Source organism: Dermacentor albipictus, chromosome 9, assembly GCF_038994185.2.
Source record: "Dermacentor albipictus isolate Rhodes 1998 colony chromosome 9, USDA_Dalb.pri_finalv2, whole genome shotgun sequence".
NCBI lineage: Eukaryota > Metazoa > Arthropoda > Arachnida > Ixodida > Ixodidae > Dermacentor > Dermacentor albipictus.
This window is the reverse complement of record NC_091829.1, coordinates 9,785,126-9,802,797: the sequence shown is the minus strand read 5'-3', so window position 1 is coordinate 9,802,797 and position 17,672 is coordinate 9,785,126. Positions and strand designations below refer to the sequence as shown.

The following is a 17,672-nucleotide window of genomic DNA, read 5'->3' as shown; positions in this document are numbered from 1 at the left end:
GCACAGAGACCTCAAACGCCAGAAAAACTGTGTATGTGTGTGTAGGGCTGGGGGGGGGGGAGGGGGGAGCGACTTCGAAAGGGAAGCCCTGAACCACGTCTGCCATAACTGACTGGTTGGCCTTTGGATGCCCCCGAATGCAGTCCGCGGTGGCGGGACCAAGCCGAAGGGGACAAGGCGCAGTAATATTGTTGCGGGAAGAAAGCAGGCCCACGAGTGTAAAATAACTTATATTTACAAATGATGGATATGGCGTTCAGGCAACCGCCAGACTTCGTCTTTCTCTAGTCTAACTCAACGTCTTCCTTCACTTCACCGTAACATCACCCTCCCGGTGGGGGAGCTCCGTCCCGGTGCAAGTTAAACAGCCTCACTTATGGGGGGGACATAGGGCTTGAGCCTGGTGACGTGAACAACATCACTGGTTAAGTTGGGAGGCACGGAAGGCTGACCGAGTGGGGCGATCTCGTAGGTCACATCGGACAGTTGGCGTAAGATCTGGTACGGACCAGAAAAACGGGACAGTAATTTTTCCGACAAGCCGACACGACGTGAAGGCGTCCAGAGAAGGACAAGGGAACCAGGTGAAAAATGGTGGTCTCGGTGCCGAAGGTCGTAGCGTCGCTTTTGAGAAGCTTGCGAGACTGTGAGGCGATGACGGGCGACATCTCGGGCCTGGGCGGCTAAGTCAATAGCCTCGCGAGCGTAAGCAGTGCTGGGTGACTGTACTGCGGAAGGTAGCAACGTGTCAAAAGGCAAGGTGGGGTCGCGGCCGTACAAAAGGAAAAATGGTGAAAATCCGGCAGTGTCGTGACGGGACGAGTTGTATGCGAAAGTGACGTATGGTAAAGCGACGTCCCAGTCGCGGTGATCGTTGGAGACGTACATGGCGAGCATTTCAGTGAGTGTGCGGTTGAGTCGCTCGGTGAGGCCGTTCGTTTGAGGGTGGTACGCGGTAGCAATCCGATGTTCTGTAGAACAGGAGCGGAGCAGATCATCAACGACCTTCGATAGAAAGTAGCGGCCGCGATCCGTCAGCAACTGGCGAGGGGCGCCGTGGTGCAGGATGACGTCTTTTAGTAAGAAGTCGGCGACATCTGTAGCGCAGCTGGTTGGCAGGGCTCGTGCGATGGCATATCTAGTGGCATAATCGGTTGCTACAGCAATCCATTTGTTTCCTTTGATGGAAATTGGAAACGGACCAAGGAGGTCGAGGCCCACACGGAAGAAGGGCTCTGTAGGTATATCAATGGGTTGAAGCAAACCAGCGGGAGGCATAGCAGGCGTCTTCCGGCGCTGACACAGGTCGCAAGAAGCGACATAACGGCGCACAGAGCGATAAATGCCAGGCCAGAAGAAGCGGCGCCGCAGGTGGTCGTAAGTACGAGTGACGCCCAGATGTCCAGCAGTAGGAGCGTCATGAAGTTGCTGGAGCACGGTGAGTCGAAGGTGCTTGGGGACGACTAGGAGGAGCTCCGGGCCGTCAGGACGAACGCTACGACGGTATAAAGTTCCATCGCGCAAGGTGAACATCCGAAGGGACGGGTCATTGGGCGAGGAGCTTAGGCGGTCCATAAGTGTTCGAAGAACAGGATCCTTGCGCTGCTCGTCGCCAATGTGGAGGAAGCCGGAGAGGGACAGAATACTGATGTCCGAGTCTGCATCGGTATCGTCCGGTTGATCCACGGGATTGCGGGACAGGCAGTCAGCGTCTTTATGCAGGCGTCCTGACTTATATATAATACAAAATGTATATTCTTGTAGGCGCAATGCCCAACGTGCAAGTCGTCCAGTTGGGTCCTTCAAAGAGGAGAGCCAGCAGAGGGCGTGATGGTCGGTGACAACGCAGAAGCTCCGACCGAAAAGGTACGGGCGAAATTTCGCGACCGCCCATACGAGCGCGAGACATTCTCTCTCAGTAATGGAGTAATTTCGCTCGGGCGTGGAAAGGCGGCGGCTAGCGTAAGCGATGACACGGTCTTGGCCCTGTTGACGCTGAGCGAGGACAGCGCCGATGCCATGACCACTCGCGTCAGTTCGTACTTCAGTGGGCGCAGAAGGGTCAAAGTGGGAGAGAATCGGGGAAGTGGTAAGCCGCTCAATCAGGGTAGAGAAGGCTTTCTCCTGTAGCGGTCCCCAAGAGAAAGAGGCGTCTTTCTTAAGAAGGTCAGTGAGAGGGTGAGCGATGTCCGCAAAATTTTTCACAAATCGCCGAAAATAAGAGCATAAGCCCAGAAAACTACGGACATCGTTCGTTGAACAAGGTACAGGAAAATTTCGCACGGCGTGAACTTTCTGTGGATCAGGTTGGATTCCGGCGGCGTTGACGAGATGACCAAGCATGTTAATTTCACGGCGACCGAAATGGCACTTGGAGGAGTTTAGCTGAAGGCCAGCCCTGCGAAACACGGAGAGTATGGTTGTGAGGCGCCGCAGGTGGCTCTCAAAGTTCGGCGAAAACACAATCACATCGTCGAGGTAACACAGGCATGTAGACCACTTCAAGCCGCGCAAGAGAGAGTCCATCATGCGCTCGAATGTAGCTGGCGCATTGCATAATCCAAAGGGCATGACTTTAAATTGGTACAGACCGTCCGGTGTGACAAAGGCGGTTTTCTCGCGGTCCATCTCATCGACGCTAATCTGCCAATAGCCGGAGCGGAGGTCAATTGATGAAAAGTATTGGGATCCGTGAAGGCAGTCAAGAGCGTCATCAATGCGAGGCAAGGGATAAACATCCTTCTTTGTTATCCGGTTGAGGTGACGGTAGTCAACGCAGAAGCGCCACGAGTTATCTTTTTTCTTTACTAAGACAACCGGTGATGCCCACGGGCTACTGGAGGGTTCAATGATGTCCTTGTCCATCATCCTGTCTACTTCTTTCTGTATGATGGCCCTTTCTGTTGCCGAGACACGATATGGCCGCCTATGAATGGGGCTGGCGTCACCGGTGTTGATGCGATGCGTGACAACAGATGTCTGGCCAAGTGGACGGTCGTCCAAATCAAAGATGTCCCGATAAGATGACAGGAGATGACGAAGAGCTGTTGTTTGCTCGGAAGGAAGGTCGGGGGCGATCATCTTAGAAACATCGTCCGCAGGCGTCGAGTACGAAGGAGTGGATGACAAAGGTCCGTTCGTACTGAGGAAGGATTCAGAGGTCAAAAAAGAAATCTGAAATTCTTCCAAAGGAGTGATATGCGCTATGGCGATACCGTGTGGCAAAACATGTGACGAGAACCCAAAATTGAGGATGGGCACGCGAGCGCAGTTTTCGCGGATCCGAATTAAGGTGCTCGGTAGGGCAATATTACGCGACAAAACCACGTCAGTAAGCGGCGACAGGACGTACTCGCCATCAGGTACGGGAGGACAGGGCGTCAGCAGGACATTTGTAGCAGCCTGTGGAGACAGCCTTGCAAATTCAGCAGCACATAAGCGGTGTGGAGCACAAGTGGTTGCGTCGGCAGGAAGCGGCAGGTCCAACTGTACAACACCTGCGGAGCAGTCAATTTGGGCAGAGTGTTTCGAAAGGAAGTCGAGGCCGAGAATTAGGTCGTGTGGGCAGTGTTCAAGGACGATAAATAGAACAACGGTATAATGGCCCCCAATGGTCACACGTGCTGTGCACATTCCAAGGACAGGTGACGTACTCCCATCGGCGACTCGCACGGTGCACGGTACGGCGGGGGTCAGAACCTTTTTGAGCCGGCGGCGGAGAGCAGCGCTCATAACTGAAAGCTGCGCTCCTGTATCAACGAGAGATCTAACAGGAACGCCATCGACTTCAATGTCCAGCAGGTTTCCACATGTAGGCAGGGTCAATAGAGGATTTGTGGGCCGGGTCGGAGTTGCAGCTTCACCTCCGGGAGCTGCACCGCCTAGTTTCCCGAAGCGAAGCGACCGGTTGCAGAAGGGGACGAAGAGCGGTGAACGAGAGGCGAACGGGACCTACGACCTTGCGGAGACGGGGATCGGCTGGATCTTGGTGGAGCACTGTCGGCGTTGATGTTCCTAGTCGGCGTATAGGGCGAGAAAGTGCGATTGTCGGGTACTTGGCTGTAGTGACTCGGAGACGACCACCGAGGAGGCGACGACCAGTGGTTGCGGCAATGACGGGCGATGTGTCCAATACCGGAACAATTAAAACAGATGGGTTTATCATCCGCTGTGCGCCATTCAGCTGGGTTGCGACGGAGTGGTGGAAAGCTTTGCGTCCGGGAGCGAGCGGTCGGAGAAATTTGGTAGGTGTTGGTATGGCGGACTGAGCAGAGAGATGGAATGCCCAAACTTGCTATTTCCTCCCGAACGACCGCTTGTATAAGGGAGATAGCGGGTACGCTTTCCCGACAGTCTGAACGAACGGGAGCCGGGGCCATGGCCTCAAGCTCACGGCGAACGATGCGCGTTATTTCTTCCGGTCCTGCGGGCTGAACGAACCGCGGCGGGTCTTCGCAAGAAGATGTCGCGGCGGTATTGGGCAACCGGTCGAAAGTTTGAGTGACGCGGCGGCCCTTCGCTTGTTCGAAGCGCCGGCACTCCTTAATAATTGCATCCACAGTGGCACAATCCTTACACATCAAGAGATTGAAGGCATCGTCTGCAATACCTTTCAATATATGGCCAATCTTGTCTGCCTCGGTCATGTTGTCATCAGCCTTGCGACAGAGGGCCAGCACATCCTGTATGTACACGACATAGGATTCTGTGGACGTCTGAGCGCGGCACGCAAGTTCTTTTTTAGCTGCCAGCTGACGACCGACAGGTCTGCCGAACAGGTCTCGCATTTTTTCTTTGCAAACATCCCAGCTCGTTAGGTCAGCTTCATGTGTGTCATACCATTGCTTCGCAGTTCCCTTCAGATAAAATATTACGTTTGCAAGCATCATTGTAGGATCCCACCTGTTGTTGTCGCACACTCGCTCGTACATCGTAAGCCAGTCCTCGACGTCGACGTTGTCCGTGCCACAAAATGTTCCCGGGTCCCGTGGGTGAGTGAGGATGACCGTGGGCACGGGCTGCCGAGGCGTTGTCGCTTGTGTCGGTTGATTTGCCATTGTGGCAGCAGGTAGATGACGTCCGCTGCGAAGTTCCGTGGTGGTACCCCGCACCTTCCACCAAAATGTTGCGGGAAGAAAGCAGGCCCACGAGTGTAAAATAACTTATATTTACAAATGATGGATATGGCGTTCAGGCAACCGCCAGACTTCGTCTTTCTCTAGTCTAACTCAACGTCTTCCTTCACTTCACCGTAACAATATTAGCCCCTCTGACTCACGCAAACAAGTCAACGCCGCAGCGCCTGCTCACCACCCTCCTCGCGGGGCGGAGGAATATTAGAAATAAAAGAGAAATTCTAGCCTGACTCCCCCCCCCCCCCCCCCCCCCCCCGTCTTTCTTCTCCCAGCCGGGCCCGTTCCCAGTTTCTTGGCTAGTCGCGCAGTTGGCTTCTCGAACATGCCCCCTCTTCTCTGTCGCTGCGTACCTCTGCAAGAAGGGAACAAGCTAAAGAAAGAGCCGGCCCACATAAACGACAGCACCAGCAGCAAAAACAACGGCGAGCGAGGACAGCGATACCGGCGCGTCTCTGGGCATCATCTTCGCTTTCGGCGGTGTCAGCATGTTTTGCACACGGGCTGCTACTGCTGCCTCCGCTACTGTTGGAAACGTACGGCATCGCGGGGCCTCTTTCCCCTCATCCCCCTCCTCCCCGCCCACCATACCTCGCCAAGGTCACCCTTCCAGACGTCCCGTTTCGCATTCCCGTCCCATCGGAACGCCGCTAACGAGAAAACTCATCCAAGTTCTTTGGCCCTGTTTACCAAACTGTTCGTACGATGTATGATAATACGCAAATGAATGGCATTCTACGTAGCGAGACTGCACCGTGGCTGTGACATACGCTCTGGACCAATTTCTGCCACCTTCGGCTCTTTACACATATCAAATTCCAAGCGCATTATAAGTCCCTCTCTCGGTATGCAATTTGACTGGAATCGAACCCACTGGTTCATTTGTTAGCAGCAAAATGTCATACATAGTCTTTGAGCCACAGCGATGGTACTTGTGAGAAAGATTGTAGGCCAGCCGCGATGAAAAAAAATATCCTGAACGCATCAACAGGCTCATTTTTAGTAATTAATTTCACAGCAAACACAACAGCCAATGGCCGTATTATCGGTGCATTGTTTTCGGGGACGCTTTCTGTCTTGCGTGACGTAACGACCAGCTAGACGCCTCAATGGAGGAAAGAGAATCCTGTCCGCTGGCTCATTCTGTGAATGTGCGCTGAAAGTGCTATTCCTGAAAGTTACCGGCTGAGAATACTGCCTGAAGTGATTGCCCAAGTCAATGAATATCTTTGCGAAATCAGACTTTCAAACATGCGTATTTGTTTATTTTATCACAGGAGAACCTTTATGTGAAATTGATGGATATTGCCACTCACATTTTGTCTAAAATTGAAGGTTAGTATATGTTTAGTTAAAAGAAGTTACTTAGGGTCTAGTGGGTACATAGTTTACGTAGTATGTATCCTTTGTAATTAGCGCGGTGAACAGGTGGTGCTATGTTTTGCGTGAACTTTGGTTAATAATTTGCCCCGTGTGCCTGCAGCTCCTTTCATGGTTCGTCAATTGCGTCGCTGTAAGCGACACACGTCGAGAGCGCGCCATCCAAGTTCAAACGTAGGATACTTGAATGACCTGGACGTATACCGGCCTTAAGCTTATCAACTATGTGCCCGAAAGACTCTGCGAAAATGCAACATCTCTCACGAAAGCTAAGTCCGGAGCTACCGAAAATTTGATTTTTGCGCACTTATTCAAAGGAACGCATAAAAAGAAAGAAAACCAACATGATTACGCGTTAAATCGACGAGTATTTGACGCATATTAGCACTAACGTTATTCGTTGTCATATATAGCAAAATGGTGTTCCGGCAGAGTATTTTGTTCAAGAAAGATAAACAAAAAGGTTGTTCTACATGATATGCTGTTTTGCAATGCTATCAGCCGGTAAATTGAAATGCAGAACGGAGGTAATCGCTAGAGTCAAACGTGTACAGATGACGCTCTTTCCATTAGAAGACTCACGTGAAACCATGATGTATCTCTGCAGCGATAGCGAAAAAAAAAGGTATCTATATTTATGAACGGTCGCTCTTTACTCTCACAAAAGTGACTTTTTACATTGCAAGTTTGTGCTTATTCGACAAACGTTTACTTTGCAGTCGAGGGCACATACGCACCAGCGAAGCTTAATTAACTGAACTATACCATAAACGGCTGTGGGCCCTCAATCACGGGCGCACTAACTCAACACTTACTTTCACCTTCGCAACGAAAGCGTGCTGCTGCTACATTTTTTCAACAAAGGGCCAGAAAGAGTGTTCCAGACTGAAGGTTATGGCTGAATTTTTGACGCGTCATACGCTCGCGACGACATGGTTTAGCTGCCTCGAGACGGGTGGATTAGGAGCCGCTTGCAGAACCGTGTACAAATCGGCGCGGACTGTTAATAGGCCGTGCACACCCATGTACTACACATTTCGGTGACTGGTTAGAAAATATCATGTGACAGCCGGATAACTATGATGGAATGTACTCGAAAGTGGCTTCGCAACCTGGCGAAGCTACCCACGCGTTTGGTTAAGCTAACGGGAGAATACTTTGCAACTGTGGCCAATTGTGCAGGGAGAGAACAAAGCTTACTCTTCTCACGATGTGGCCATGTAACTTTCATATATGAACGTATGCCATTGGTTTTTAATCCTCGATTACGACACAGTCACTGAACTGTGGAAGAATCTCCAAGCGTTGCGTTTTTATTCGCGCAGTGGCGATCGCTACCTGCATTCCGAGCACAGAAGGGCCTCGCTCGGCGTGCGAGAGCACGAGCGCGCGGCTAAGCGGCGCTCGCCAGCACGAAGAGAGGAGATTGGATTACCGTGTCCCCATCACGCCGGACGGCTGTCGGCGGCGGCGGCGACGACGACGGTGCTAAAATCCTCGCCGACTTGTCGAGGGCGCCGTGGTGTGGCCGGCTTTGCACCAAGAACCCGCACGGGGGGATCGAGCACCGATCCCCACCCCTTCTCTCTCCTTCTCTCTGCTGCGCTCTCTGCTGTCGCTCACTGGCAGCGGAGTCAGACGAACGAACGAGCCGGCAGCACAAGGGGAGTTAATCCAGCAGCGGAGGGCACATTCCCGGGGCGGCAGCCCGGCGTCGGCGTAGACCTTCGAATCCGAGGCGGCGAAGCAACTCTGGCGGGCGCCGAAGGCGGCGACGAATCGTCGTATTCCGAGTTCTCTCTTTCGTGGTGGTGGTCGTGCACGTTCTCAGCGGAGGGGGGCACCCCCGACCCTTCAGGTGACGGAGGGATTCCCGAGGCGCTCGCGCTGGAGTGCCGGGCGGGCGGAGCGCGGTTTTTTCGTAAAGTGGGCCGGGCCCCGCGGCTGGGACGGGTGTAAAAGCGAGAGGGTGGAGAGAAGGCCCCCGCGCCGCTCGGGGAAGGAGAGAGGCGGTTTTCAGAGAGGCCCAGGAGCAGGTATGCAGGGCGGCGAAGTCGGGGGTCCGAGGGTGCGGGAAGGGAAAGGGACGTCGAGACGGGCGGTGTGCACAGCGCCTCAGGGGTATCCGGCGCGGTAGAGGAGGAGCGGGAGAGAACGAAGAGAGAGAAAGAAGAAGGATGGAAGATGCTGCGGCTCCCTCTGCTCTTTCTGCTCCCACAAGTGCCACCGTCGCCGCCGCCATCCTATCGCAGGCACTGACTCGCCCAGATTGCGTGTTTTACAGGTATTCGCGAGGAGGCTCGAAGGTTGGAGCGCTTCGGAAGCTGACCTTCGGGAAGGTCGCCTAAGGCGCGCGACGCCGGGGCGGGAAGAGGAGGAGTAGTAGGGCTACCCAGATCCCCGACTGAGATTACGATGCGAAGCGAAGCTGGCGCCGGAGACACAGCCAGACCTCGACGATCACCGAGTCTTCAAAAACTGCGCCGATGTAGGGGGAGGGAAAGACGTGCGAGGAGTCGCTTTTCATGCGCGAGGAGAGCATAGTTCAGGATTGCTGGCTGATGGCTGGTAATGATTGGAGCATTACATTTTAGCTCTGTATCACACGAGCTAAGCTGCCATTTCGTCTGTTTCAGTTTACATTAAACACAGTGTACTTGGTTGTTTAAGGATATCTTTATTACTATTCTTAATTGACGGATAATTCAGTGTACTGAAACTGAGCTCCACACGAAAGCAAAAACTTCGATAGCACTCGTCAGGCACTGGAACCACAGTGACAGCTTCGCAGCTAGCCGTCATGGCGTGTCTCATGAGAGCCTTTCGGTAAATTCAATATACCAAAAAACATTTCTCTTTTTACTTTGACTGACAGGAGTCATGGGTGAGAGGCATCAGCCGGAGGCCTTAAAAATCCTTGTCCAGAAACAGCGGAACACTTATTGCTTACTTATTACGGACGATTTTACCAGTAAATGCTGTCATCACATGCTTTTGACACAGAACTGTGGTTGTGCTGTCAATGCTCGCTATTAATAGCAAGTTTGTAAAAGCTAATAAGAACGACTTTGACACCCTAGGAGGGCGTATTATATTGCCCTGCCGCACGCAACAACGAGAACAGAAAGACAGAAAATAATAATAATAAAGAAAAAACAAATAAACATTGACAAGCCCGTTTTAATTTCCAATGTGTTTAAGATGGCATCGTCACTGCACCCAAACAGAAATGTTTCGTGGACCATGTATATTTTTACATATGCTGGTATTTGTTTAATCAAATAAGGTCACTGATATTCCGCAAATTGGACGAAGTCTAGCGTCAGAAAAAAAAAATGCCACACACCTGACAATAGCAGAAGGTTACAAAGGTACCCCCTCCCCCCATTTCAGTTCCCCAGAAAAACAATATCGGTAGCTAGGTTGAATAAATATTCGTCGTAGCCTTGAGCGCCAATCCGGGTGTGCCGAAATCGTCCCTTTGTAACATTGTGTTCTATTACGGTGGATGGCAGTTTTCCATTAGGTTTTGGCGATGAGCGGGAGCCGTGGCGAGGCGCGTTTGAGAAAGCCTGCCTGTGCCTGAACGCACGTCGCTCGGAGCTGCTGCGCTGGCCCCGTTTTCCGCGCGAGAATATTTTGAGAGTTGGACCTCACCGGGAGACCCACTAGACGGGAGGGAGGCGAGATGGAAGAGCACCCCGGGCTAGAATCCGCAGAACGGAATCCTCGAGATTCGGAGCTTTCTCGTCGTCTCCGCGCAGTTTTGTTTGTTGACTCGTGGTGGCAGCGGGAGTTGTTGTTCAGCGGGGGGTATAAGACGGGCTGGCAGGCTCAAGCATTCTGGTAGAACATGACGCTTAACTAGGTCACTTAGCAATGCTATGAGCAATCTGAGCTTCCGCTGTGTCCATAATTAAAGAAATAAAAAGCAGACTGAAATTTGTAAAACGCGTATTACTGAGCGCCTGTCATAAATTGTCAATCTTTCACGCCCGTTCGTCCCCTCTGAAGCGTGTTAAGTTGTAGTCGTTTGTGAACTTTGGCTCAAGGGGCGTTCACATGGCTTTAGCGGTACAAGCACTGGGAATTCGGGCGGTGTTTGTGAGGTATCGATAACTGCGGCCATGTCTGTCGCGAAGACGTTGCCGTTGCTATCACGACAGCTACAGTGAGCTCATACAGCCACCATTTAGGACGTAACAAAGACATGCGACGATTATCAGTATAATGCAACAAGATCGTCAATCAGGCCTGTTGGTTGATTGGCATCATGAAAACTTTTTTAAGCGCAACGAAAGACAGCACACAAAGAAACAATAGGACAAGGCGCTTTGTTGTTCCTTCGTGTACTGTCTTTCGTTGCGTTTAAAAAAGTTTTCAAGGTTATCGACAGCTTGTGATAATGACCACATATCGAACAACCAAGTCGCAATATGAACTTTCGGGAAAGCACATCGCGACGCTTCTCAGTGTCTTGTATTCTGCCCTGATATAAATACCTGCTGAATCTTGTCTCTTGCGCATTGCACATCCAATATATTCACATTTTTTCTTTGTTCTTCTTCTGTGTGCTAAACCTTCCAACATGGCGTTTACTACTACCTTTCCCCGCTGCTTTTATAGAATTTGTATAATGAATATAGAGTGCATATGTACTGCCTTGTTCACCTAAACTTATCTCTGTCCGCGCCTACTAGAACTGTGTGCTCTTGAATATGTATCCTGCCCCTTTCCTGCAACAACCTCAAATGTGAGGCTAGGAGTATGTCCAAATAAACAAATCAAAATATCGCGACACAGCAAAGACAAGAGACAGAAGAGAACGGCGGTGATAGAACCTAAACGTCTGTCTTACTTGTACAGCGAGATCATTTAAAAAAATATTATGTGCATTGAAATTAACAGTAGAGCCCCAATCAAGAGAGCAACGTCGGCAGAAGCAAGGTAAAAACAACATTCAGTATTAGAGCAGCGAAAATGCGCGAAACTAATTCAGTTTTTTTAGGTTATGCGTTCTTATACTTTATTATACCTCTTTTTGTATACTATTTACCATGTAAATATGTACAAAATGACAAATGGAACACTACTACTACTACTACTACTACTACTACTACTACTACTACTACTACTACTACTACTACTACTAGTACTACTACTACTACTACTACTACTACTACTACCACCACCACCACCACCACCACCACCAACAACAACAACAACAACAACAACAACAACAACAACAACAACAACAACAACAACAACAACAACAACAAGCACTACTTTAAAGTGCCCCAAAAAAGAGACACCTTTATTTCCGTTTCATTCTAAAACATTTTGCCGTTATCGCAACCTTGATCCTGGTTCTACCATCTAGTGCCGATTGCTGCGCGTGGGCTTGCGCTCCCGCTTTCGTAGCCATCTCCAGTTGTTCCTGTCTTGCGTCAGTTGATACCACCTTATGCCTGAAAATTGCGCAATCTTACCACTAGATGTGATAATTATCTGCTGTATTTCCTATTCCTTAGCGCCAATTTTCTTACTCGACTATACTAGTAATTAGCTACTTGACGCAGTACATGGCCTGGAAATCTCAGCATCTTCCTCATCTTTCTATCAATTTGATGTCCACCTAACGTTGGTGCTGTCAAAAAAAACGTTAGCAGAGAGAATCTAGGAGTCAGTGCCTTGGTCTATTCTTTGCCCCTGTTCGTATAAGCTTAACTTCGAAATAAGTTACGGGCCTTGTGGCGTTCGAGGCAGTTCAAGTAATGAGCTAAACACACCACCAAATTTTATCCACAGAAAATTTCGCATATGTGGAAGAAATCTCCGAAAGTATTCATGGTCTGCTCAATGCAGAGGTGTGCCACATTTTCTTTAATGCACCATTTTGGGTTGCCTTGCCTTGCCTTAAATGCAGTCGTTATTTACACATTACACGCTGTAAAAGAACTAAAAGAAGGGAGCACTTTTACACGTTCGTCACTGTTTAATGCAAACCTTCCCTTGAGAAAACAAGCGATAGCTGGTCTCATGAGGAATGAACGCAATGTTCATTCTACAAGTGAACAAGCACATTCTCAATGAATTCGACGCCATTAATAACGCGAGTGTGTCGGGAAATTCGTAAAACGTTGTTGCATTTTTTATGAGCCGGAAATCACACTTTCCGTGACCTTAAAAAACAGCCTAGTTAGGCAGATCTAACAACAATAAACTGCCATGAACTTTTGGTACCAGAACATCCCATTTCCTATACACAGCGTGAGAAGACGTCAAGAGGAGAATCCCGCAAATACACGCAAAATTGCCGCGCGACTGGCAGCTCAAGGCACTTTGCGTGTATCGCGGGCTTCTTTCACGCTCGGAAAAACACTTTTATGTAGCACGTATCGAGGAATAGAAACCTAACTATAATATTTTAGCAGTTGGTTAATTAACTAAGACTAATTATCTAATTAGGCGGAATGAAAAAAATCATCTGAGTATCTCCAAGCGACAGTAAAGAACATTACCTTGGTTCTGTCCAGCTATGTGGCATCTGTATATTTCTAATGCGCGGCTGAAGTTACATGGGCCACCCTGTATATAGAACTGATTACACCTGCAGAATGTGTGCTGAACGTGCTCGTTGTAGCACTTCCGTAATTGTTTTTGCAATCTATTTGTGATGTCCCCGTGTGTCTGTGTAGCTTTTGTATCCCCCCTCTCCCCTCCTCTGTTGCTGTACACGGAGTGGGAACTTCGCCAACAGGACTGTCGCTTTTATTCTCATATCCTCCATCACCTAATCTAGAAGGGCGAAGCCCTTCTGTATTATTATTATTATTATTATTATTATTATTATTATTATTATTATTATTATTATTATTATTATTATTATTATTATTATTATTATATCCTCACCTGTCCCGAACTCCTCAGTTGTAGCATGCTTCTTATTCCGCGCAAGATCACCAGAGAACATAGACATTTACATGTTCCTGCCTGTCATCAACACGGTACCGCCCACAGAACATAGTGTCCTTATAACGCTTATTTTCATTATCTTGATATTTTTCACAACCACTGTCATCGTTCCTTTCCGAGCTTTGCCTTCTTGTGTCATAGTTTCATGCATTGTTAAACTGCCCTTCTGCTCCTTTCCCTTTTGTGTTTACAATGCACTTTGTTGTATCTACTCTATTCTTTTCACAATTGTTCTTTTCATTAGTTGCATTTCTTAGATTATATTCCCCGGAGGTTCTTTTTAACTTTTAATGTATGCGTGCGCCAGCACTCAGACTTTAGGGTTTGTCCTGGGCACGTTAAATAAACATGATTGATTGATTGATTGATTGATTGATTGATTGATTGATTGATTGATTGATTGATTGATTGATTGATTGATTGATTGATTGATTGATTGATTGATTGATTGATTGATAAGTGCTTACTTCTATATTTCACGCAGGCCACGGCATGTCCAACAGCAGTTGCGCTTAGTGGGGAGGCAGCAGCTGCTGCTACTAGTGTCCCTTGTAAATGACCACCGCGACGGCTTGATGCGGGAGCAGCAATGCATACCACGGCCGCAAGGTCGCTCCACCGTTCCAATTTCACGCCCCCTCACCCACCCTCGCTCCCTTTAGTGCGCTGAAGAGAGAGACAGTCGGGGCGTTTAGCGCACTTTCAATTCTCGAATTAGCGGCGCGGAGGTCTCGGCTGCCAAGCCAGGCTCGTGAGATATGACCGCGCACGTCGGTGGTGCGCGGGGAAACGCCCGAAATAACGCCGCTGCACCGCGAGCGGCGAGCGCACCCGCGTAGACTGGTCGCTGCTGCACGACCGCGGATGCGGCTTCTATGCCACGGCGGCGAGGAGAACGCAGCGGCGCTTCTGTGCGAAGCAGCAGGGAAAAAAGGAGGGAAGGACTAACGCCGGAGGAGGAAGAAAGGACACTAGCTGAAGCTGTGGAAGAAGGGAGGGGGCGGACGCGGCGAAATGATGGAACGTCAGAAAAAGGGGATAAAAAAGTGGGTGAGAGGCCATATGGAATCGCAGAAACCATAAAAAACGGCGGGAAGGTGGTGGAGAGCTTAGATCACGTAAGGAAGAGGAAGAGAGTAACACAGAAGGGCTGAAATGTTTGTTAAAGGAGAGAAGAAAAGAGAAATAGGAGGTGCTAGTAGGGGAGGAATGACAGAAGCGAGGCTGGGAAAGAGCCACAGGGTGAAGAAGAAGGGGAGCGCAGAGACTTATCTCGGGATAAAATGGATGTAAATAAGTGAGGGGAGGAGAGTCCGAAAAGAAGGCTCCGGCGGCCTGAAAAGATGCGGGAGGAAGAGGGCGAGAAGCACGGAGAAAGGTTACAGAGCAGCTTCGCGAGCGGCGGGGCGGTGCATGGCGTATCGCAGCGGCGTGGTTTATAGCCCGTTGGAAACACTGCGTGGAGTGCGCGAGGAAACAGCGGACAAGCATTATCCAACCGGCTCAACGACATCAGCTGTTTGCTTCTGCAGCCGCCGAGGGGCCCACTGGGCCGTGCCAAACCAAACTCCCCGCTGTGGCGGCTGGACGGTCGGGTGCCGGACGGGGAGGGTATGTGCACGTATACTCTCCGCACGCGGGGTTTCGAACTAACCGTGAGCTGTGCGAGTCCGAAGCCTATGGACTCAAATATATCGAACAGATGAAGGAGATTTCTAGTTGCTCTTGTTTAACCCGTTGAGGATCACATTTCTCGGGGAAACACGTCTCCCTAATCTAGGGATGAAGCCTTAAGTGGCTCGTTGCAACGTCTCATACCTGAACAAAGCGGCGTCTAGTCCAGTGAAGCAAAAAAAGTATAATCATCAGAAATGGCTCATACTGTTGTAAGCAATTAAAAATGCAATGGTTGAATATGAATGAAGAAAGAAAGAAAGAAAGAAAGAAAGAAAGAAAGAAAGAAAGAAAGAAAGTAAGAAAGAAAGAAAGAAAGAAAGAAAGAAAGAAAGAAAGAAAGAAAGAAAGAAAGAAAGAAAGAAAGAAAGAAAGAAAGAAAGAAAGAAAGAAAGAAAGAAGGAAGGAAAGAAAGAAAATTTCAACTCACTGGTCCATTGGCTCGTCAGCGGCTGGAAAGAAACAGAACAAAAACAGGGTATAAGTGAATTGCAACTATCAAACTATCACAGCAACATGATCATATGCAGCAACTTGCCACTACAGTGTTGCACGCCCTAATGAAACTTCTATGAGAGTCAATTTAGGGCATTACGTAACTACCAGTTAACCTCCTGATATAATCGTTCTTGTCACCGTTGAGAAGAGAACGGCCGCTTGTTGCTTGCAGTGAAAAAAAAAAGGGAGCCGTGACTTCTTCGCTAAAACACTGCTTTAACATTAGGAAAGTTTCTATTTTTTTTCAGGAACGTTTCTTTAAGATACCAACCTGCTACTTGCTTTCTCTCGCCTCTCTTTCAAGTACATGTATCTACACTAAATCGTAAATAATGCGACTACGGCTCGGCGTCACGCCCATAGTATTTGTGATGACAACTGCAATGTTTAAACTGCATTTGTCATAATAAAGCAGGGTGAATTTTGCGAAAACAAGTTATATTCGACGAAAACCACTCTTTTATGTGCACGCCCGCAAGCGCTGCGCGCTATAGGAAAGTACTTGTTTGATAGCGCGGAGATTCGCGGTCTTCTACCGGTTTCAAGAGCAGCGCACAAGGCGACTTGGCGACGATGACTACGCGTATTTGAACGTGCATAGTTTGTGGCTGCTATGGCAAATTAGAAGTTGTGCGCCCCATCGCCTTCTAGGAGAAAGGAGACAAGACTTCTAAGGACTAATCATCATATTTTTGGCGAAAAAGGAAACACGCGAAGTAATGACCTATACGCTGAAGCATAACTATGGTTTGTCCCATTCGCATACGTGCTTGGGTGAGTGCGTGCATGCGTTAAAAGATAAAGGTCTATAATGTAAAACGATAATATTCCTCGGTGTGAAGAGCAAGAACTTAAGCGCTGACTTGAAAGTTAGTGGTGGTGCCGTGTTCGTGCGCGCTGTATAACATACGTAATCGTTTCTAAGTGTTGTGCGCATATTCTCTATACGCCCACTTTAGTCAATAATGTCTCTCGGTCCGGTAAGCAAGTGGCCATACGAGAAACTACAACACTGGCCGAGGAACCTACGTGTCCTCACAGTTCCCGATTAGCGTGGCGAAAGATCCGGCACACGGAAATTTTGCGATTTTGTTCTGTCTACAAAGCAGTGACAAAGATAGCTTGCCCAGGTCAGAATACCCGTGTATTGAGAACTTTTCTCTATATTTTCGTTGCTTCAATATTTTCACTAGGTCTGTAGTATAGTGTAGGGCTTAAGCAACTCACATTTCTACGGAGGATGCTCGTCGAATCCTTATCGAATGGCCATGCACCAAGTCAGTACAGTGATTTGCGTTCTTAATTATCCTAACAGATTTAAAAAGAGTTCACCTTTAGCATTTCTCTGATTTCGCTCGATCTTCGCCGCAAGACCTCCATTTCCGACTCCGCATTGTTCAATAAAACGCTTGTAATTTATTATTTCTCTCTTTCGCCGGATTCTTACGTAGTTTTTGAGAGACAGCGAAACTAGTCCACGCCATCGCAGCAACTTGCTTCTCTGAATAGTAGTTGCTCGCGGCGCATTCAACGGTGATTATTTAAGACCAAGCATTCTTGGCGAGTTCAGCTCAGTTTTCTGTAACGGGTGTCTTGCCGTTTTCGTGGGCCGATCCGGAAGATAGGGCAGTCTAACAATATGGACCGACCTCGAGATAGTGCAGTACAAATATGAAAGCCATTCCCATGGGTATACGTCACCTGGTATGAGCCACTGAGGCCACAGAGTACGTGCCACTGGGTATATGTATCACTCGTAAGTGAACCTATTTGACGCCAACTTGGGTCACTTGGTATCACCACATCAGAGAACACCATGCGCTGCACTACGCATCGGTTCGCAACGCGTCACAAGATCACTAACCGTACGCTGTGGAACGGTTGTATGATTTATATGAGAACCATTCTTTACGAAACCAAGACTGAGTCGCATGACGTAGAAGTCAACTGGAGCTGACACTGCTTAATTTTCTTTTTGTGCGAGCAATCAAGGCAAGCAAACGTGTCAAACGT

At 49.0% G+C, this 17,672-nt stretch overlaps 1 protein-coding gene across 5 annotated transcripts in view; it reads right to left on the bottom strand.

Annotated features, from left to right (window-relative positions):
- bt (projectin protein bent) overlaps positions 1–17,672 on the bottom strand; it is a 250,126-nt gene that overhangs the window by 206,554 nt on the left and 25,900 nt on the right. For 4 of the 5 annotated variants that reach the window (XM_070525700.1, XM_070525701.1, XM_070525702.1 and 1 more), the window contains exon 3: positions 15,592–15,613. In XM_070525700.1, coding sequence (XP_070381801.1) covers positions 15,592–15,613 — 22 coding nt within the window. Of the gene's footprint in view, positions 1–7,947; positions 8,434–15,591; positions 15,614–17,672 lie in introns of those variants that run through there. The other variant, XM_070525703.1, reaches the window with a different exon arrangement.